Source organism: Bombus vancouverensis, chromosome 6, assembly GCF_051014615.1.
Source record: "Bombus vancouverensis nearcticus chromosome 6, iyBomVanc1_principal, whole genome shotgun sequence".
NCBI classification, from domain to species: Eukaryota; Metazoa; Arthropoda; class Insecta; order Hymenoptera; family Apidae; genus Bombus; species Bombus vancouverensis.
Genome location: NC_134916.1, coordinates 10784735 through 10808189, shown reverse-complemented (window position 1 = coordinate 10808189; position 23455 = coordinate 10784735). Strand labels below are relative to the sequence as shown.

Genomic DNA, 23455 nt, shown 5'->3' with positions numbered 1-23455 from the left:
CAACAACTCTAAGCAATTACAATGATTAATAAGTACTAGTATGCAGATAAACGAGTAACAAGCAAAGCCGAGGTATATCGTTCGGCTAATTTGCAATTCAGTACTTAACGCGGTAGACGCCGATCGATATTTAAACCTGGCTTTCATTTCTGATTAGCGATATTCTGTTGAAGAGGTCACGTTCGCCATTCTACAAAGAGAAACCGAAGTCGAATAATCCATAAATCGTTTATTAAATATTTTGTTTTTTCTATACAATTCCGTCGCGATGGTAACATCGGTGTCGCAAACCAGCTGTTGAAACGAAACATGTACATGGGGTCGTAAAAAGATGAAAACGAATAGCGTAAATCAGGGGTTCATTCTACAATAAATATAACAAACACGTTTACACATGGAATGCTTCGCTATCAAAGTCGCGTCAATACAGTACAAAAGGAGTCGCGATACATTTTACAGACAAGTACATTTATTTGACACGTAAGTACGGTATAAAACGGAGACTCGTGTACAGATGGATTTCGTTATATAGAGTTTCGGTTTCGTTATATCTATTCCATTGGACGAATAATTGCTCCGATTAGCGTACTCGAAATGTTCCACATCGCATTCGATCTCGACGTGGCGATTCCAAAATCTAAGTATGTATACGGTCTCTCTTAACACCTAGAAAATCTTCTTCACAGCTGCCCTATTCTCTATGATAATCTATGTATATACCTCTATACATTGAGCTTTCTTTCGTTAACAGAGTCGTGATTCCTCCGCAATCACTGTAATATTGTAATATCGTTACACGTGTATCACGTGTACCTGTATATGTGTGTACAATATGTATATAGAATATGATATAATATATATATATATCACATACATATTTATATATTATATATATTTATATATATTATATATATTTATATATATTATATATGTTTATATATAAGCGATAATATAAACATATCGTACGTGTAAACTTGGTACATATAGATCTGAATGGGGACTCTGAACTTCCTTCTTTTGTTATCCGTCCAACGATATCGTTCAACAAGGATTCGTCGCTGAAAACGACAGATAAGGCGGAAGAACTGACGGGCAGCAATCGCTTCGGACTTCGGTCGAACGAAGGGAACGGAAATTCTCACGAAATCGTACAAAAGCCTGTGTTCCAATTTGATTTAATTCGATGTGTTACCATCAATACTGCCTTCGTTACTGACTTTTGGAATATTGACGAATCCTCGTGAACAACTCTTTGCAAGAAATGTACATTTAAATACGTTTGTGTACACAAAGGACAACGAAACGAACGACATGTTATGTATAAATAAGACTGCGCTCGAACGGGAATCCACAGATCGTGACAGGATTCAGAAGTTGAAACGTGAAATGATCGCGAGAAAGGTGTCTGAGAGCACACAGGTACAATGTCCAGTATTCAAATAATTATACGTAAACTTTATTTCGTCAGATTTTTCATATTGTGTTAATGGTAAGTATGTATAAATATATACACGTATATGTATAATTCTTACGTGCCAGTTTCGTTTACGTTGTTACATTATGCGCTGTAATCGGATTAGTTCTTAAACCTAAGGAAAGGAGATTCGGCGAACGCAAGAAGAATAAATAGGGTGAGAAAATAGAAGAAAAACACGCGTTGCGTTCGTTGCATACTTTAGTCCCATTTTAAGTTAAGACAGTGAGAACCTAGGAGTCCTTGAAAGCCAGAAGGTCGCACTGTACTTTGGTTCTTCCTTTTTCTTTATTTTTCTGCCATCCGATGGAACTAAAATATAAGTCCTCGTTTAATTGAGAATCCGTACAACTTGTCGACAGGTCGAGACAAGGGTACATACGCGTTTGAATGCTGTATCTTGTTAATGAAATTCTATGTACAAATATCGTGTAAAATATATGAATGATACGTAAGAAGAGGCTAAGTTTCGAAAAAAGTTAGAAAGAGACCATATATCGTGCACGTGGTGAGAAACGAATAATTTTAAATAAATATACAAACATTAAAGACGATTGTTCGAAGCGAAGTTGCTGAACGGACGAGTAGTAGCAAGTAAGAGCAAGTAAAGCGGCAAATATAACAGAGTTAACAGAAAAACTTTAGTTGTTCACATTGTGAGTATTGAAATATGTACTTTATTAAGGGATACACGCGCAATGTGACAAAGAATTCAAAGTATTTCGATGTATACGGATAAGAAGATCCGTCTCTGTTCGGAAGATAAGATAAAAATAATTCGTTTCTTTCTTAGTAACTCTTTCGCGATTATATAAATACTATCGATAAGAAATACTTCTTAAGAAGGATTTTGGTCTTTCGATACACGTATGTACATATATAACCTGAGCTGAGAGAAAAATAAAAATGGAATGTATTTTTAAAACTTCTTTTTTAATAATAATATAACAATATTCGGTTAAATATTCATGAACATCAACATACAGTATTCTTATCTACGTTACAAATCGTTAAGAGAAAAACGAAGTCTTTTTTACGTCCAAGAGTACAAAACTGTAGCAAAAACCTAAATTCACTTTCCCCTCTCCGAGTGGATATCGTGAGGCTAACTTTCACACATCTAAACCGAACATATATATTTTACAAAACGCGTTTACAAAATGAATAGCGAACACGGGGGCAAACAAGACGTTAACTAAAGTTTTTCCTAAGTCACTCTGCGAACGGTCTTTACACCAGGGGATACAAAAAGGTATCTGAATGGCGACGGTGACAGTATCTTTTCTTTCCATTTCCGTTTGTCTCGTTTAGCGAGAACGACGAGAATCCCACCGACAAAAATAAATAAAGGAAAGCGCACTATATTAAATATTGTACATTTATCGTGACCGATGCAGTGTTGGATCAGGATTCGAGGGGCTGGATCGAGAGAAAATTCTTATTGTCTCTCTCGAGACTTTTTTCCTCGGGAAAAGAAAAAGAGACTGGGATGAAGAACGGTGTGAGCTCTTTCTTTTTTTACCTGGGGAGAGCGAGGGGGATAAATGTTACACTTGCGTCTCATTAATCTTTAATTAGATAATCAATTCACTAGTTACGAAATGTCATAATAAAAAGTAGTACTCTATAGTTGGTATTTCAATAATAATAGCGTAATAATAATAATTATATTCCATAGTTTTGTTTGCAATTATCGTCTATCGAATAATTAATTAATTAACGTTTACTCCATCATGATATAACCGCGGCCTATATTGTGTTTGATAATATAAAAAGAAAAACAAATCGTATAATACATATATAGTATATATATTATATATATAATACATATAATGTATATATATAATATATGTAATACATATATAATATATATAGTACATATATAATATATATATAGTGTTGTATCGTTCGCTTTTCGTTACAATAATAAATTGTCCACGAACGCCGACGTACCAACAGATCCGACGTGCAAATCGCTTCCGTTTCATTCGTTTCTTTCTTTTTCTTTTTTATCATCTACAGAAGTAATTTTTCGCGAATCTACAATCCAATCTCTTTCTCGATGTTCGAACACACTAAGACCCATTTTTACACTCGCAATTATGTGCTCGAACTATCTCCAGAAAGAGAAAACTCATTTTTCTTTATATCTGTGCACACGCACACAGCTATCGTATATCGTATTTTTACGATTCGTTCGCAAATGAACGCCGATTCTTATCAATTGTGTCATCTTCGTTAGTAATTAATTATTAATAAAATCAAACGATAAAATGACTCGTGTAGATCGCGATCGTCGGATTGGTACACGATAGCGTTCGATTATCCGCTCTTAAAGAGTTTACTACCAAAAAAGGTATACCACTTTCAGATTTACAACACTGCCCTAAACACAGCCATACTAAGCCAAATACTTTTGGGTCTTCGTCGTTATTATTACTCTTCTTTTTACTAGTAAAATCGTTTACTTAAATCTACAGTTAATAACCATCCGCATTTCGTAGATTGTTATTTTTTGTTCTTTGTGTTACTTTGTTTCTTAATCTTTGCTTTTCGTTTTCATCTCATTTTTAGAAATTTCAAACGCACGACAGGATTTGTTTCTCAACCGATTTATAGTTGACCCGCTCGATTCAACTGCTATCACATAATTCTACATAATTATCTTTTTTTCTCTTTCGTTTTGTCCTTTTATACGACGATCTTGGAAAGACGAATCTACTACGACGTTCTTTCTATAAAACTAGTCCGAGGGACGAAGGACGTAGAGAAAAACCGGTGGATAGAGGAAAGGGCGAGAAAGAGAATACATAACAAAAGGAATGTTTCGGAATCGATTGACGATTCACATTAACCGATTTATAAAGGAATTTAAAATAGTTTAAAAATAACAAAAAGCGATCTTTCGAGCTTGGAGCTTAATTGAGTGAAAGAAAACCGGTTGTCTTAAACGAACTATTCTCGTTAAACTTACCCCCGTCCAACCCTGCGATTAAAATTTTCAAGGCAAAGAACATTCGCCAATCGTTCGTTAGATTTTTTCTTTATTTTTATAAAAAAAAGAAAAATGCTTTTTGCCTGCTTTTATAACGAATTCAAAGGGTACCGATGTATATAAGACAAATGGAAATGTACGATGTTATATGTATGTAGATATATCTGATGATAAATGTATCAGAATGAGTCAAATACATTTTTCAAGAGGTAACGTGTCTCTCAAACGGGTCATGATTTCTCTGGCCTTTTGTTTCGAATCGGACCGCGCTTTCGTCGACGGAAACGCCACGTTTAAATATGAATCTTACACCGGTTGCATGTGCCATTAATGATTCTGATTATGATTAAATCGGTTATAGCTTGGTTACATGGTGGCTACATTGTACACCGTGTATTTAAAAAATATCCGACGATACGGACTTCCGAAGTACACCTTCACGCATCATTCGTTACCAGCTAGTCATTTAAATAGGTATCGAAGAAAAAAGAGAGAGGAAAAGTTACACTTATAGTTTACTATGATACAGCACTGGCATAGTCACATACTTCGGCATGTATGTGTACTTGTATCTGCATTTGTATTTCTTTTTCTCGGGTTTATCGTGCACAGAGATATCCTATTATAATTATAACGCGTGTGTGTGGATCCCTTTCTCGCTTTTTTCCCGAATATTAACACTATACTTATGTGTTTTGAATTTTTCTTTCATAATAATATTAATAGTAATAATGGTAATAATAAGAAGAATAATAAAAATAATATTATTAATAATAATAGTAGTAGTAGTAGAGTAATAATAGTAATGATAATAATTAAGAATCAATAATAATTATATATAATAGCAATAATAATAATAATAATAAATTCATAATAGACAGGGAAATTAATAATAATCGTTATTATTATCGTAATAATAGTATAGTATGTACAGAACGATTTTCATGCGAGGGTCCTTTACGTTTACGCTTCGTAGCTACATATTTTGATTGAACTGTACATGTTGGACCCTCGGTTTGAAAAACTCTTGTTGTCAAAATTAACACGATTTATAAATCCTCCCATTAGTAAGCTTGTGAATTTCTACTTTTTGGTTGCGACACCGTTAATCCGCGTTGTCTCGCCTGTTCTGTTATTAGGTTTCTTTCCCATAGACAATTTAGCAGATTATTTTGAAGGTTAATTTCAGAATGATCCATAAAATTTAATGGTGCTAAGGTTTCGGCACAACCTTCGGCAACCGTTGCGATCTCTTAATAACAAATTAACCTAAGTTAACATTACTTAACTTTCCACTAAATTCTTTTCTCCCTTCCTTACATACAATGTTGTTGATTTCTTTTTCAATATCTTTCCATTTTCATACAGTTCGTTTTTTTTTCTTGTTATATACTTTGCATCTTGTCACGATAATAATAATAGTGGTATATAATAACTGCATATAATCGCTACGCTAATAATATTTGAACTATTAATTATCAATTAACGTTAAGTATACACAACACATTTGTACGATTTCACTCAGCCTGCATGAGCAGCAGCGAGGGAAGGTGGTATAGATGAAAAAGTCATGTGTAAGGGGAATAAAAGTTTGGGCAGGGACATAGTGTGTGTTTCTTTTGTATATGTATGTATATTTACGGGGAGAAAGTATTAATAGTCTCTCTTGATTTCATGTGTGTATAGTTTCAAATTAATTGTTTCTCGTCGTTCCACTGGTTCGCAATTGGGGAGCCGAGGTTGAGATACGAGAATACAATAACGTAAGTTCAAGTGTCCATTGAGCCAGCTGTAGAATCTTCGCGGAGCATCTAAGCAGCACCACAACACGCTGTATCGCTCCTGCACCTTAACTCGGAGATAGAAAAAAGAAACACGCGTCATCCGGGATTAATTTGGTCGCACCAGTGGTACTCTGACCCGTCTCTGAACATCAGCACTTGGTCAGTGTACCGGACGTAAGTAGTTGTACCTGATCTCCACGAAGCTAGGAACGCAGAACGGATGGAAGTTACTCTCTCTGTTCTCATGACAGAGAGGTGGAACAGCGACCGTTCTTTCTAAACGGTTGACATACGATGCAAGATCATCGTTCGCCCACTAACATAGTCACTCGTGTTAACCGACTTCACTAACAGTCACTACAATCCTTCGACAAATTTTGAAAGTTGATCTTGTGGCGTCATGGGCGTCACTTCACTCGAGTCTGTGCCACTAGTGGGCGGTGGAGCTGGAGATGGATGATGCGGCATGGTACCCGGGTGACCAGTCGGTGCACCAGTTCCACCACTCAGCTGCGAAAGCATCATTTCACTTGGCCCACCGAGTTCATGAGCCGGTGAATGTGTTGGTGTACCATGAGGTGGATGATGATGGGGTGATGGCACCGGTCCTGATCGAGGGGAAGGAACTGGCTGATTACGTGGAGAGGGAACCGGTCGTGGGGAAGGATTTGGTTGAGGAGAACGAATTGGCGGTGGAGATCGAACGGACTGCATTAATTGTTGCTGTACAGAAATCCCTGGAGGCCCCATCACACCTTGCGGAGAAGGTACCGGAGGTGGTGTTGGTTTTAAGCCAGGTTGACCGTATCCTTGTTCGCTAAAGCCACCATAACCTGGAGAAGAATACGCGGAATCGTGGCAAACGTTAGACCACGAACCAAGCGGCTCGACGAATCTCGTTTTCTCCAGAATTAAATAATTCTTACCGAGAAGGGGCGGCCTTATAGGTCGCTGTTGGCCATAAGGCGGTGCTGGTGGTTGTGTAAATTGTTGTTGTTGTTGCTGCTGCTGTTGCTGCTGCTGCTGTGGGTGTTGTTGCTGCTGCGACGGGTGCTGGTGCCTTTGCAATACCAGCATTTGCTGTTTATACCACTGTGGTGGTTGCTGTTGAACAGGTTGTTGCTGCTGCTGCTGCTGTTGTTGTTGTTGATTTAGCATTGCCTGTATTTGCATTCTGCCTTGCTGTTGTTGCTGTTGTTGGTGCTGCTGCTGCTGCTGATGCTGTTGCTGCTGCTGCTGCTGCTGAGACATTATATGTTGCAGAGCAGGTTGTTGCTGCGGCTGATTAGGACCCAAAGGTCCGCCCACTCCTCCACCATATTGACCACTTTGTTGTTGATTTAGAGCAAGTGCCTATTAATTTAAAAAATTATATGGTGATAGAAATTATTAAAATCAAAAATGTCAGCAGACAAATAATATAGAAGAAATTAATCGTCATACCCGTTGTTTGATAAAAGCAGCCATAATTGGTGGATTGCTTTTGAGTATTTGAAGTATTTGGTTTTGCTGTTCAGGAGTATGGGGATTCTTAAGAGTTTGCATAAGTTGCTGCAATACATGCTTGTGCATGTTGCTTTGAGTTTGAGGACCAACTTGATTAACAGGACCACCAAGAACTCCAGCTTGTCTAGGCATCTGTCCTCCCATAGCTATTGCTGGCTGCCCTTGATGTTGTTGCTGCTGTTGCATTAACTGTTGCGGCGTTTGCTGTCTCAAACCAGGATTCTGTTGCATCAGTGCACTTGGCTGATACCTACTGTAAATAAAGGTGTAGCTTTAATACCTCTTTTTATGATACATATCTGTGTACGGTATTTTAATTATTATATTCAATAGCTCACCTTGCTGTCCATTGATCCATTGGAATAAGATGCGTACCGCCAGGATTTGGCATTTGTACAGGCATTGGCCGTTGCATTGGAGGTGGTGGCATTACGCCACCCGTTTGTCCTCCAACGCCAACTCCAGCACCAACTCCACCACCTGGCGTTACTTTACCATAACCATGCGGTACTTGTTGCCGTGCAGCTTCTTCCTGTACTTGCTTAACAACTTGGAGAACGTGAGCAGGTGGTGTCTGAGTTCCAGGTTTCAATCCTATTCCAGGTTGATGTGGCGAAGGTAAATTGGTAGGACTGACACCTGGTTTCATAGCAACACCTGTGGTCATAGTAACATTTGAACTCTGTTGTCCGGATTGCATCGCTCCCACTGGACCTGTGGGTCTGCTATTCATCGCAGCCATTCGTCTCCTAAAACAGATTAAAAAGAAAGATAAACACCTGGTTATCTTTGGAAATTATTACTCTAACGTTGTTGTTGTTGTTATTATCATTATTATTATTATTATTACTACTACTACTACTACTACTACTACTACTACTACTACTATTACTACTACTACTACTACTACTACTACTACTACTACTGAGGTATTTACCTTAACAACTGCGCTTGTTGTAGCCGCTGTTGAAGCTGTTGTTGTTTCAGCTTATGTTTGATGTTCGAACAGAATGGAACAAGACATTTAGTCTCTTGGCAGTGTTTAGCATGATAACAGCACAACGCTATCAATTGTTTACAGATTGGACAGCCACCGTTCGTCTTCCGTTTGCAAACTTTAGTATGCGTTACTACTCTCTTCATCTTTTGACAACTTGTTAAACGACAGTTAGCATCTCTACATTGACACGCGTGCACCAACGATTGAATACATCTTTGAATTGAAAGTTTACGCGCTTCCTATTATAAAATAAAAGTATTTATTATAAATATTCATAGCAAAATTATTGATATATTCAGTTAATAAAAATATATTTTTACCTGTGGATTAGCTTGTTTAGCATCGGCCGGCGATGAACCATCATCCAAATCTAAACCAAGTTTTTCCATATGATGAGGATGGCCGTCTTTTTCTTTACAGCTTATACACAGATCAAAATCCTAGCATAATAAATAATAACATTAGATTGTTTAAAAATAGGACGAAACATATTTACAGATGATTGTTTTAATACTTACATCACAAACCGTACAATGATATCTTGTTTCTACATGGCTCTTACAATTATTGCAAGTATAAACAAACTTGTCTTGACCTTGGTTATGCAATTCGTATAGCATAGACATAGAACTAAATTTCGCGCGCCTTAAGGAAGAGAATTCATAATGTCTTTCTCTAGCCATTGTAAGAAAAGCATCGCGGCCATCCATAAGGTCACAATTAATAACTGGATCAGGATCTTGAATAGGCTAAAACGTGCATTATTTTCGAACGTAAGAATACTATTCGATTATTAAAAAAAATAATAAATATAAATTAATCCTAAATACTTACTGCTAAACTGGCTGCACTTTGAGCACTATGCAACCTAATAACAAAGAATACTTCTTTATGTTTCTCCATAGTGGCAAAAATTTTCGCTGAAAGATCATTTCCTGTTTGTGGGGTATTAGATTTTTTACTATTTTTTCTTTGATTTGCCTTAGATTTATTGGATTTCTTAGCTTTCTTTTGCCCTTTCTTTTTGCCGTCTGGCCCTGTTTCAGAATCCTCTGACAATGAGAAAATCTGTAACAAAAAGTTGTATAGACCATGATTAGTTCTTTGTTATCTACCATCTCCAATAATACATCACTAAACTGTACTTACTGCATTAGCAGCGGCAGCTTCCGCAGCTTCCGCTTGTTTACGTTTCTCTTCTTCTTCTTGATCTAATTCTTTGATACTTTCTTCTAAAACATTCGGCCAGAAATCACCTTCAAAATACGGTAAGTCAGCTGCAGATGTAAGTTTATCTTCCATCGCTTGTTTTAAAATGTCCTGAAATTAATAAATAAAAAAAATTAACCTCCAATTTTTATCATTTTTAAATTGTAAACAGAAACATTTAACTCTAATTGTAGTCTGCTAATCCTATGTTTAAATTTATAAGTTCAATGTAAACATTAGCTTCTGCAGACATTAATTTTAGTCTCTTCTGACACCCAAGAATGACAATTAATTCTCAGGAAACACGTAAGACTGTATAAGATGTGTTCAGATTAGTTATGTGTTAATACTAACTTTGTAATCGAGTACGATCCTTTCAACCATGCCTTTGTCTAACATTTTCTTATACCATTCTTGTAATCTTTTAGGCTTTGGAATCTTTTGTTCTTGCGGGTGGCAGTGGAAAATGTAATCATCACCTTCAGAAGGAGGACAAGCCCAAATATGAGCCATTGTATATCTATACAAAAAAAAAAGTTTGTAATAAACGTATTAATACTGCAAATTTCAATTTCAATGAACAAAGTTCAATTTACCCTAATTGTTTTGCATAATCCAAGTATCCAAGGAGAATTTCGTGATATACTGCTGTTCGGAACTGTCTAGGCCGGAAAAAGTGTACAGAATCCAAATACGCAATATAAACTCTTCGAGTATTAGGTGGTGTACATTCACTACCATATTCTTGCACATGCATGCCAAAGAAACATACATCAGTTCCGTCAACTTCTTCAAATGCAAATAAAGCTTTTGCTCTATACGGAAATTCACCAGGCATTTCACCATTTTCCACAAATCGACTTCTCATTCCTGGCTTCACTTCGACAACTTTATCACTGGATGCTACAACTCTAATTGCAACTTCTCCAGCACCAGCTTCTTTTTTCTTTAAGAAGTTGTTCACACGTGTTTCGATATAGGTACCTAATTTAGTAACTGGTAAACGTTTAGCATTAAATTTATTTTCTTTACGTTTTTGACCTTTTTTCTTCAAGCAATTATCACAAGTAAATCTACAAGAAAAAGTCTAGTTATAAGAACTACACTATTTATATTTATTTCATAAGAAAATGTTTTACTTACCCTAAAGGCCAAATTGATTCCATGTGAAGCACACATATCTGATGTACCTTTCTACCGCAATCTGTACATACAACAAAAGGCTCCAATTCCAAATGATCGTTCTTCATTTCCTGGAACTGTTCCTTTTTAATGGCACTGTAATAAAATGTAATAATTTAATTTTATGTATGTATATATAATACAGATATGTATTATATATGTATATATATGTCGGAGATAAGAGGACACCGGTGCCTTCCCTCTGAAACCTCGGGAAAATCCATAAAAACATTGTAATTAAATGATTCTACCCAATTGTATTTGTTTGAGACTTGTGTCATTCTACCCAATTGTATTTGTTTGAGACTTGTGACAATGAGCTTGGGCTCAAGGCGACAATTGGTCGCCAAACGTGGCCGCGGTCAACGGGACGAACTCTCCATCTAACAAAGGCATTGAGTAACCCTATAGCTCTCCTTAAAAGAAAGATTTGTAGCGACACGTGACAGTAAACATTCCAACGGTTTCTGTCCCGTAGCTCGCCTCACGCAGGTCCTATTCTCCGGGCAGGATGTTTACCAGATGCCGACGCGTCTCCGCAGTACGTGATCGGCTAGCCCGAGGACCGTTATAAACACTAATATCTAGTTACCTAAAATCCGTCAACAGATACACAGTCTTTGTCCCAGTTACAGGAAGACAGGAGAGACCTATTTTTCCACGAACGACGTCTCCCACTAGGAACCCTCCCTCAAGGGCGGCTAGCATCCTTTTCTAACTACCGATATGGAGATTGGCCAATTAGCAGCAACGTCAATTTCCCTTACTTTCCGAACGTAGGATGTCCCCGACGAATCCGATGATCTCGTGTCCTTAGACACACCCCGTCATAGTTTTCCTCTGGGGTATCACCGGGACGGAAAGTCATTCTCGCTTGTGGTCTCATCGACAAAAAGATTAACGCCTTACGGTCAGCAAATATTAACACAGAATCCGACTTAGATTTTTGCGAGTGCGTACGACTACCGTCCCGTTGTCCGCGGATTCGTTATTGAACCTAGGATCATTGTCATTAGTTTCTCGAGTATCTAATTACCACGGTTACTTGTCCGGTTCTATGGTAATCGTATTTGCACTAGCCAATGTCTTCTCTATTGCATAACGACGACGTGTAATCCAAACGAAGATTCGCTTCACGCCCTTAACCCTAATTCTAATGTAAACCCGACATATATATATATATATAACAAATATTGATGATATATTTATTTCAAAACTTACGTTTGTGGTTGCGTTGGATCATCTCCTAACGTCACAGTATCACCAGGAATGTCGTTGAAACATTTCTGACAGAAGGTGTATCTGTCGGAAACAAGACCATATGCCTTTAGACTACTGTTCCAACCAATAGTGTTTAGATCCAAATTTCAATTCGTCAATGTCATGCGTGCATCATACGAAGATCAATTTTTTCACGCCCCAATCGATGTATCCAAATGTCGAGTATCCAATTTTGATAAATATTTGTTTGTATTTGCAATTATACACATGCAAGTAGTGTTTTGCCAATTGTAATATGTTTGGATCCATTTCATTATATTTTTAAATTGTAGGAAGTCATCATTTCATTTAATGAACATATTTTTTTCATTATTTTTCATTTATCACAAATACAATTTGTTTTACATTTATTTATGTTTTCATTTTAAATGTCAGGTATCCAATTTCAATCGTCCAATTTCCAAGTATCAATTTTCGTGGCATGAAGTAGTAGAGTCAGAAAGAAGCAAGGGGCGCGGGCAACACAAGAAGCAAGCAGCAAACAAGGATTTGTGTGTGCGTGCGCAACCCATGGGTAGAGCGAAGGTAACATACAAAGAAGAGAAGAGTGCCATAGTTAGACACCATATAATATATACATAAATTACTTAGTTGCATATACTGAAGAGTATTTAACAAATGACTTCCTTCGGTTAAAAATTCCTTTGTACATTTTATATTATTTATAAAACAAAATATATATTTAAAAAGCATCTAATTTTAAGGATGACTATAGAAAGCTTTATATCCCTTAAGTATATGCGTAATAAAATTTCAACTTCATATGTGCGAACGTTACGAAACAATGCATTCATTGACAAATGTTTCATGATTGTAATAAAAAACGTAAAAAAAGAAACGTGTTGGTCAGGAGACTGGCCTGTATCGACTGATATAACCGAAACAGGTTAATTGGCCTGCCAAGTTAATCTGGCGTATCCGATTATAGAACATTTTTCTATAAATAAAAATGTACCATGAAAGTCGAATGCGCCTAAAGGCAACTTGAACTTTGAAAACTTAACAGGTATAGCTAATGTCAGTAATCTTTGAAGACAGCTGGGAGCAACAGAAGTCATTAACAAGATATCTAATTATCTAAGTAAAGAAATTACTAAAGGGCAAGATGGAGATAAAACCTACTAACATATTCCCTTCATGCAGAGAGAGACTATTTTTTCAATTATTAAATGAATTTTCTTGTTTTACATAGTTATTTGACTAAAACTTTTCCATATTACTGACCTATTTTGATAGGAGTAGTACTTTGCATCTCTTGGTATTGTACAAAGCTGCTTTCCATAACAACATAGTACTTGTGGATTGAATGTGTATTTTCTTCCACAGCAATATCCCAAGGCTTGCATTACAGGATCTATTTCTTGCTCAAAGACTTCAGAAAGCTAAAATCGATGAAAAAATTTGTAATTTGAAAGTCATTATTGATATCAGTACACACTGATTGGATGATTCAGAAATAAACATACCTTTGTACAATATCTGTAAACACGTGATGTTTTACGATTGTAAAGCCATGCATTATCAAACATCATCCATACGTCATCCACATATTCCCACGGATCACTGTATTGCCCTGTATCTAATTTTCTTTTGATCGTTGAAAGATCCATCGGCTTTTTAACAATATCAAAGTAATCAGGAATTCCCAATGCTTGAGGATCAACGGGTTGTCTAAATGGTATAGACTCTGGATCTTGGCGATAAAGTTTTTCTAATGTTGGCATTAATGCTTGCCGCAACTCATCTGGTTTGAATAAACACAACCGTTTCTTATCAGTTGACGTTCCGCTTGGTTGTATCGGTTCAGGAACTAATGGTTTAATATCTGGCGTTGTTGTGTCTTGACTGGATATTGGTGTTACAGGTTCTTCCTTAATACTAATAGGTTCTTCTTTTACAATACTCTCACTGGATCCTTCCTCCATTGGTTCTGTTTTGATTTCAGTTTTAATAGACACCTCATTATTGACACTTTTACCTCCATCCATTCTGTGATTCTCAGAACCATCTTCTGTTTTAATTTCCATTTTCATACTTTCTTCCTTAATAGAATCCAATTTTCCCTTATTGTTATTCATTGGTGGACTAGGAGAATTATCACGATCTAAAGCGGCTGTAATAGCCGCCATTTGCGAAGACATGGACGAAGTTCTCGGTGCATTTAATGCAGCCCTCTCTTGAGATGTCATGCCTTTTCCAAGACTTGCAAGGCCGGCAGGAGATGGTGTAGTAGCAGGATGAGGTGGTGTTTGGTTGGCGGAAGAAACTGTCTGATTTGGAGTCATTAATGAAGGAACTAGTGGCGTATTAGGTGTGGAAGTTGTAGATTGAGGTCCATTTGTCGTCGTTGCTGGGCTGGGACTAGGGCCACTAGAAGCAGGAGGTGGTATCGTTTGTGGAGTTGATGTACTGATGCCATTATCGTTAGGTGTTGAAACCGAAAGAGGTCGACTATTGTTGAATTGATTTTGCTGTTGATTGTTTTGTTGTTGCATACTGCTAAATGGTGACGGCGTTTGCGGCATTGAGGTTGTCGTAGCGTTTTGATTCGAAGTACTTGTTGGTTGTTGCGGCTGTGACTGACTTGATTGTTGTTGAGGCTGAGGTTGTGATGGCGGCTGCTGCTGTTGCTGCTGCTGATGTTGGTGCGCAATTGCTGCTTGAGCTTGCGCTAATCTAACTTTCATAATATCAGAATATTGATGTTGATTCTGTACAGGCGAACTGTTAGGTAAACCGGAAGTACCATTTGAGGTTGGGAATTGACTAGTTGTTGCAGACGTAGTAGTTGTTGTTAAACTTGATTGTGACATTTGTGGTTGTCCAAAAGGACTGAGACCAGGATTTGAAACGACGTTGGGATTAGAAGTTGATTGTCCATTTGGACTAGGACCAGGTGGGCCAACCAAAATTCCTGACTGCTGCTGCTGCTGTTGTTGTTGCTGCTGCTGTTGCATTTGTTGCTGAACTTGAACTTGAGCCTGAGCTTGAGCTTGAGCCTGAGCCTGAGCCTGGGCCTGTGCTTGAGCCTGAGCTTGAACATTCGTTTGGGACTGAACCTGTACTTGTTGCGTTTGTTGTTGTTGCGGAAACTGCATTCTATTGTGCGGAATACCCATTGCAGGTAAATTTCCAAGCGTCATACTTGGCGAATGACTACGCAAACTAGGGGTAACTGTTCCAACTGGTCGTGATGGTGGAACGGTACCAACACCTGGGGGAGCACATGGCCTTAAACCTGAGCCAGATGTTCCTGCAGGTTGTGGTTGTTGTTGCTGCTGAGCTTGTAACTGTTGTTGTTGTTGTTCTTTCCGCTTTTGTCGTTTTTCCTCTAATTCTTTTTGAATTTTGTATATTTTTTCGGCAAGCAAATGATAATATTCTGATCTTGAATTGGCCATTTCATACATGTCGCCTTCAACTTTCCTTGCATATGCAACAAGATTATGCATTCTTTTATCAAGCATAGCTTGTGGATCGGGAGTTGGAAATATTGCTTGAACCAATTTATGAACGAGATGATTTCTAAGATCTGGTGTTACAGTTTGATGCCAATCCTTTGATTCCTGCACCGATGTTGCTGTTACTTGACTTGGTTGAAGTCCAGCTGGAAGCTGAAGATTAGCTAACCTATTTTCACTTGGAACACTAAGTTGTCCTGAATCATTCAAACCAAACAGTTGCTGCATATTAACAGATTGTTGTATATTAGCGGCAGTCGCTGCAGCAGCAGGCGTGGGACCACTGGTAGGTGCTGCTTGATTACCAGCAACTCCAACTGTATTAGGATCAGAATTTAAAGGGAGAGAAACATTTGGAGCAACAACTTGTTGCCCGGCGCCAACTACAGATTGACCGGGTGCATTCTGAGTTGGAGGTTGAGCTAATCTAACGTTTCCAATCGCGCCGGGTGCTCCTTGCATGCTTGGTGTTGGCATTCTTCTAGTTACACATTGAGCAACCAAACCACCAGTTGTTGTAGTAGGACATGGAATACCCAACGCATCATATGCTCTTCTCATTTCTGTTTGACTCGGATTTGGTTGACTATTTGGTTGTGTCGTAGATGCTGCAGCAGCATTTGTTGTTTTATTTTTGTTTGCTTGTTTTAAAGGTAAACACACAGGACAATCGTTACGATTGCAGTGTTTCCAGTGACTAATAATTTGTCTCGAAGAGCTACAGTGTGGCACTGTACAGTTTTTCCCTGCTTGACAAGCAGTCATGTGAGTCAATACATTTTTCATAGTTTTACAGTCTGGCAACGAACATTGCCAAACTTCACCGTTTGCTTGACTTTCGCGTCGTTGACACTTATGCGCATGAAGTAGAAGAACTAGTTGTTGCTGAATAAGTTTGCGTTTTTCTGGATCAGCAGTTGATTTTGTAGCACCTAGTAACATGAATATTATATAGTTAAATTTCGTTAATGAAATAAATTTACTTAAAAATAGAAACGAATAATTACCAGCTGGAGCACCAGTACCGGGTATTTGCCCCTGAGTAGCTTGTTGTGGTCCAGGTTGACCTCCACTTGGTGCACCAGACTGAGGTTGAGCTGGACTTGGAGCAGGTGGTTGAGCTTGTTGCGCCATGCCACCTTCTTGACCACCCACAACATTTGTGGAGCCAATAGGACCTGCGGTTCCTCCAAATCTACTACCTTGCATGGCAGTCATGTTTGTTCCCACTCCTTTTGGTTGTGGTGTAACAACTCCAACAGGACTGTTAGTACATACAGTAACACCAGGCCCCTGTCCACTAGCTGGAGATCCTGATTAAAAATTGTATATTTAAATATATCTTAAAACTTACCAACTACATATACAACTGCTATAATTACCATAACCATAAGGACTTGATGCACTTATTTGCCCCATATTTGGCATATTTGTCATATTTGGGGGTGCCTGGATTCTTGGACCTCCCTGACCAGGACCTACGATACCAACTTGATGTACTTGTTGATGTGGACTTTGACCCCTTGCTGGTCCAACCATATGAGCTTGTTGCTGTTGTTGCATTGCTACAGCTCTAGTATTCATTATTCCAGGTCCATTTTGCATTTGAGCAACACCATGTGGCCCACTAGGATGATGAATTCCTCCTTGTGTATTAGGGGCCATCATAGTTACCTAAACCATAGAATGTTTAGATTGTATATTCTATACGATATACTGTTTTCATATATATATTGATCCCACTATAACTCACAGTGTTTAAAGGTTGCTTATTCAAGCTGTTGGTTACAATTAAACTTCCACCCGCCATTCCACCCATATTGTTATTTCCACTGGCACTACTGGTCATAACAAGAGCAGAATTTATTCCACCTGGCATTGACATGGTAGGATTACTTCCAGCCATGCTCATTGACGATTGAAGGCCTCCCATCGAATTTGCAATGGACATTTGATTATTTGCCAAGGAACTGGCTATACTACTTGGTAAATTTCCCAGACTCACGACCATTTGTGGATCAACTACTTTAGAGACAGAAACATTTGGTGGAGATTGCATATTTGGACTTTTATTACCCAAAGTTCCAGCAGCCATTGCTAGAGAATTTGCAACCAAATTTTTATTGCCCTGTTTCAAGAAAGATCAAAATTAAGCAGTGTTTCTTGTATATATATACATAATATTCATAATATATAATTTATATATACGAACTTGTTGTTGTATTAGATGATGTGAAAGTTGTTGTTGTTGTACATGTTGTCTCAGTTCTGAATCAAGCGCACCATTTTGCTGCCCTGGGCCTGGACCTGTTGCTGGTGGCTTAGCACTTTCAGTTGCAGAACCCCAAGATCCCGATGACAACAGATCATCAGGTAGATCATTTTCAAGATCAAACATATCTGTGTTTGTTATATAATCTGAGAATAAAAATTTGCATTAGTAACAGCATTATGGTATGTATGTTGCTGTAAAAGATACTGGTTACTACAAAAGTAATATATCTAAGTGTAGCCACTGAACCATGATATCAAGCATGTTGTACATCAAAACTGAAGATTTTCTTTAGGCTACAGAATTCATAGAAGAGTTTGATATCACAACTGAATAATTACTTCTCTAGATAACCAGTTTAGAAAATTATTGTCAGATTATGATATTAAATGTAACATATACCATAGAGACCAAAAAACCATTAGTAAATGATATAAAGATAAGATTCAGCACCGTCACCATAGCTTCTATCTAAAGATTTAATAGTAAAATCTTCGTACTACCATATAATGTAGTTGCTTGTTGTATAATATACCTGCATGTAAGTATACATGCACATATATGCATACATGAATACATTTTATGACATTTATGTACATATCACATTTTAAATTGCAGAAGCTTGTATTTGTTCAAATTATACTAGCCTACAGTGTTTGAAAAATACATTTGTCATATAAAAATATCTCTTTAACTTACTTGACTATCCATGATTGACCATACAACAACGGAGAAAAAAGGGGTCAAATGCAAATTTAAACGAAAAATAGAAAAAGAAAATAAAACAAAAAGATTCTACACAAACTACTGTAAATATAAACAAACAAATACATAAATAAATAAGACATGAGACATACACTGTGTGAGCATAACTTAAAGGGAGTTTATACTACAGCAGAATAAAAATTTCTTCACAATAAAGACGTGCTAAACTACAAAAGCAGCAAAGCTACTGATGGCAAACTTTAGAGTAGACAGTCATGCGAAGAAATCATAGTCACTCTAAAGAATATTTACAACTGTTTGTAAACGGAATGTTTTTTAATGTTGTAACATTAAAAAAAAGTTTCTGAAACTCTTACAAATAATATAAATCAGTTTATTTCAATTATGATATCAATTACCTACAAAGTATAAAAACGATTATGTACAAAACATCATAGTTACCTACCTAACAACCTAGTTCAACTTTACCTCATTGAAGATATAATCGCATTTTATTTAAAAATTTATACACAATATTTAATACAGTTTCATCCTAATATAAAGTTTTAGAGCTCTGTACATGTGTGTCGCATGTCCATATTACATTACCACTCAATGCTTGAAGCTCACAGCATATCTATTTATATTTTTTTTATTATATATTAAATTAAAACATTTTTTCCTATAGTACTTAGAGTGATCCAATTTTTCTCCAGTATCATATAAAAGAAACAAATCTTTCTCAATTATAAGGCAATATATTACATTTATTTGTTCTTATATTCTATCATATAAGTAAAACAATATAATCCTCATGTTCATTGTGGGTTTTACAAATAACGACAATAAATCAACTTTATTGAACCATAGTGACAATATGCCAAAACTATATACATTTCTTTTATAATATAAAAATTACGAATTATTTTAGCAATAAATTATGACATAAATTGGAAGTAATTAAATGATTTTACAACTTTATGATACTAATAAATGAGATGAATGGACAGATAAACAAATTCTGTAGTGCTGGACTTAATGTTTTTGAACTTTTTGCTGGGTTTTGTAATAATATTTACTTCTTTTCTGGATGGTATGGTTGTTCCAATGTGGCTGCAGCTGATGCTGTTGCAGATGAAGCTGCTGTTGTGGCGGGCCCTGCATTTGTTGCATGTTACCACTGCCACCTCCCCCGTAGTTTGTATAAGCATGGTGCATCATTAGAGGCGCCATACCCACTACATATATCACAGTTTTTATTTCAGACTGTGGAAAAACTGTCTATGCTTTCTGGATCACAGTTTTTAAGCAGCAGAAATAGTCTAAATTTTCCTTCAAATGCAACTAATTGGTATAGATGAATTAATATCTATAATCCTGAAAAAAGAAAGACTATGTCTGCCACTTTGTGTAACCTGACTAAATCTCGTGATTGATACATCAAGTATTTAAGTGACACAGTCATCACCAAATCGATATGGGATTATATGAAATATTATTGAGTTCAGAAACTGTTAAGGTGATCAGGTAGCACTTAAAGAAAATAAGATTCAAGAGATGGTTAGCGCATCAATCATGCCAGCATGTCTTTTTTTAATAATTATTCAAACTTCCATGCATTTGCCATGCACTACAAAAATAAAATGAGAACTAAATTTAAAGACAACTAAAAAATTTACAATATACTATTATTTTGTTTAGGTTAAATTTAAATAATAGAAAGAACGTGCAACAAGACAGAAGTTACAGATTATTTAGTACAAACAATTTTTTTTTAAACACGGAATATTTCTATAACCTCTGAGCAAAATTTATACACTGTATCCAAATTGCCCGAACTTCCAACAACCAATAATTTGAAACTTTCTAATAATTTATTTTTTATTAAGAATAACTATATATAATGATTTATTAATATCAAAATATGTAAAAACATTGTAAGATAAAAACTCAACCCAAAACATTCATTAATGCCAATACTGTCACAATTGAAAATATTTCTTAAATATCTCTGTTTCCTGACATGAGTTACCATATAAATTCATACGAATAAATACAATTTCGTAGAACAATTTAAAATAATTTATCGAATCAATAATAACACGTTAGACAATTGATAAAGTAATCAATTTCCGCAATAGCATTTCTTGAATAATTTAGGTTAGTTTACAAACAGTTAACTAATAACAAAATAGAGATTTTGATCGTTACATACGACGACAAAACAAAAAAAAATTACACAATTTTAGAATAATCCGAATAGAGGGTCCTGTCAAAGGGTAATAATGTAACACTTGTAACATGAAACGATAATAACCAGCTACAACCACAGCACTTTCCTGAAAGTTCAAAACCTATACAAAAATGTTGTGGAAAGAAAAAAAGAAAGAGAGAAAAAGAGAGAGAGAAAGAGAGAGAGAGACTGTCTATCAGACACATTGTTTTCGATAAAGGTAAATGATACGAAGACAATAACAAAAGGGTGCATTTCTTGAAAAACGAAGGCATCGAGACATGTGGGTAATTTTGCTCAAAGGTTGCATCCGTCAACGAATTGACAGTATGCCTCTGATAAATCGAAGAGCATATATTTCTTAATATAATAAGAAAGATATATGCGTGTGGTATCATGTAATTAGAAAAACGGCGTATGTGCTACTTGCGACGTTTCATCCCCGAAAGGTTAGTCGCGATAGCGACTCTATTGCAAAGAAAGTTCACCGTGATGAAAATGAAAGAACTTACCCGCGGAATCCGAAGTCCCCTGGAAAGGATCTCCGAGCTTCGGCCGCTTATTCGGTGGCCCGTCCACCAGGTGGTCGGCCATGGTTTCTTTTCAGGGTTAATTATTTCTTGTGTTTCAGGCTGTTTACTCCTGGTAGCAAGTAAGCGGCGGCGGCAGCAAGTCAGGACGACCGCACGCACGCACGCACGCACGCACGCAGCCAGGCACGCACGCAGGCACGTATACACGGGTATACACACACGAACGAAACGCTGCACTACGCCACTAGAAGATCGGTACTAGTGCTGATGATGCTATTACTGCTGCTGCTGATGCTATTGCTGCTTCCTCCTCTTCGGCGAAGCCGCGAAAATTCACCAAGCTCTTAGCGTATTCACAAGCATGACAATAACAATGAAAACCGCGGCGCGTGGAGCGTCCCCGAGCACGCTTTGGTACACGATCAACCATTGGGCATCGTCGGGGGTACGTCGAACCCCGCGCTCAAAGCCCACACACACAGTAAATTTTTCAATGGGCGCACAGGCCACTCGCACGACGACGGGACAGACCGAGAAGTTAACTAGACTATCGGTATCACAATATCGAAGATCACCACTTCGACTTAAATGCACACCACTACCAAACGAGTTCTCACGTTATATTCGGTTTAGTCGGTCGCACACGACTCGTCAAACACTCGAGTGTGGCGAACTGGCTGCGCGCACGGCGCTAGCTCGCAGCAACGATATCGCTCTCGAGGCCCGCTGGCACCATCTTTCTCTCCTCTTCTCTCGCCTTGGCACACTGCGACACGGGGCGCGCGAATGATCACCGCGGACGCAGCTCGCTTTCCCCACACATTCGAGGCAATCACGGACGCCAGGAGGCGAAGACGATGAAATGAGTCGGTTCCGGGGCGGCCACCGCGCGCCACAGAAATTCGCTCGGGAAAAGCGATCGCGAGAGTTCCGCACCGCACGAGTATCGGCTAACGTAAAATGGCGGCTGCTGTTGACGAGAAGTTTTTCTACGCTTGTCAGAAAATGTCCGACTGGTTCCGTATAGTCGCCGTGACGCTAGTCCAGCCACCTGATTGGTCCCTGTGATCACGTGACATGATCGTTCCCTATTATTGGTCAAACTGCTGCGAGGCCACGAACGCTGCGATTACGTTCACGCCGCCGGTCTAACAGCCGCGAGAATTTCGTTTATTCCTCTGCCGCCATTTGATAAAGGCCGGTCTCGCATAGTGGTTGTAAGATGCTCTTTGAATTAGATTCATTATTGGCACAGAATACGTTCCTGGCCAAATTTAAGGAAACAAATAACTTAATAACTAATCACGCTATTCTCCGCTCTAGTGGTGTTCACGGCTTCACGAACTTGAAAAGAAGCCCTAGCCTAATTATTCCTTGTTGCCGGAAAACATTGAGACAGTGATTCATACGATTCGAGTTTTGGAGGAGACACATTCATTCAGCCTTTCGCAATTTACTATTTTCTGTATATACGTTGCAAACGTTATTTCATTTTATTTCTACATATATAAAGTAATAATCTTTCAACATTCATTATAGTGTACTATAAGTAAAACGTTTGTAAACGTAAACCCTACGTATATGCAACGTCTTTGTTGAAATGAAATATTTTCATAATATATCTACAATATATTTAATTGTACGGCTATAAGTATGTCCACTGGACATAACCTCCAGAATTTTTGCGAGTACATATTATATAATACAAATAACGAAATCATTCGATACATAAATATACTGTGTATGTTTCTTTTTCATAGTAAACAAATCATCTCCTTTTTAGAAAATTACTAGTTGGTTTACGAAATAATGAGAATTTA

At 37.5% G+C, this 23455-nt stretch overlaps 1 protein-coding gene across 8 annotated transcripts; it reads right to left on the bottom strand.

Moving 5' to 3' along the window:
- Window positions 1–214: 214 nt before the first annotated feature.
- LOC117155596 (histone lysine acetyltransferase CREBBP) lies at window positions 215–22581 on the bottom strand. Of its 8 annotated transcripts, none has more exons than XM_076619618.1 (21): window positions 21615–22581; window positions 19949–20107; window positions 18105–18310; window positions 17646–18020; window positions 17275–17566; window positions 16900–17205; window positions 13898–16824; window positions 13656–13813; window positions 12372–12482; window positions 11112–11246; window positions 10565–11041; window positions 10323–10488; window positions 9909–10079; window positions 9594–9827; window positions 9278–9508; window positions 9080–9199; window positions 8697–8998; window positions 8098–8508; window positions 7697–8009; window positions 7180–7606; window positions 215–7086 (listed from the first exon to the last, which is right to left on the bottom strand). In XM_076619618.1, the coding sequence occupies exons 1-21, from the start codon at window positions 21694–21696 to the stop codon at window positions 6611–6613; spliced, it is 8079 nt and encodes a 2692-aa protein (XP_076475733.1). In that variant the 5' UTR covers window positions 21697–22581; the 3' UTR covers window positions 215–6610. The 8 variants fall into 8 exon arrangements, with proteins under 8 accessions (XP_076475733.1, XP_033187623.1, XP_033187622.1 ...); XM_033331732.2 differs by having other exon boundaries at window positions 12372–12485; window positions 21615–22580; XM_033331731.2 differs by having other exon boundaries at window positions 7697–8012; window positions 12372–12485; window positions 21615–22579.
- Window positions 22582–23455: the final 874 nt, after the last annotated feature.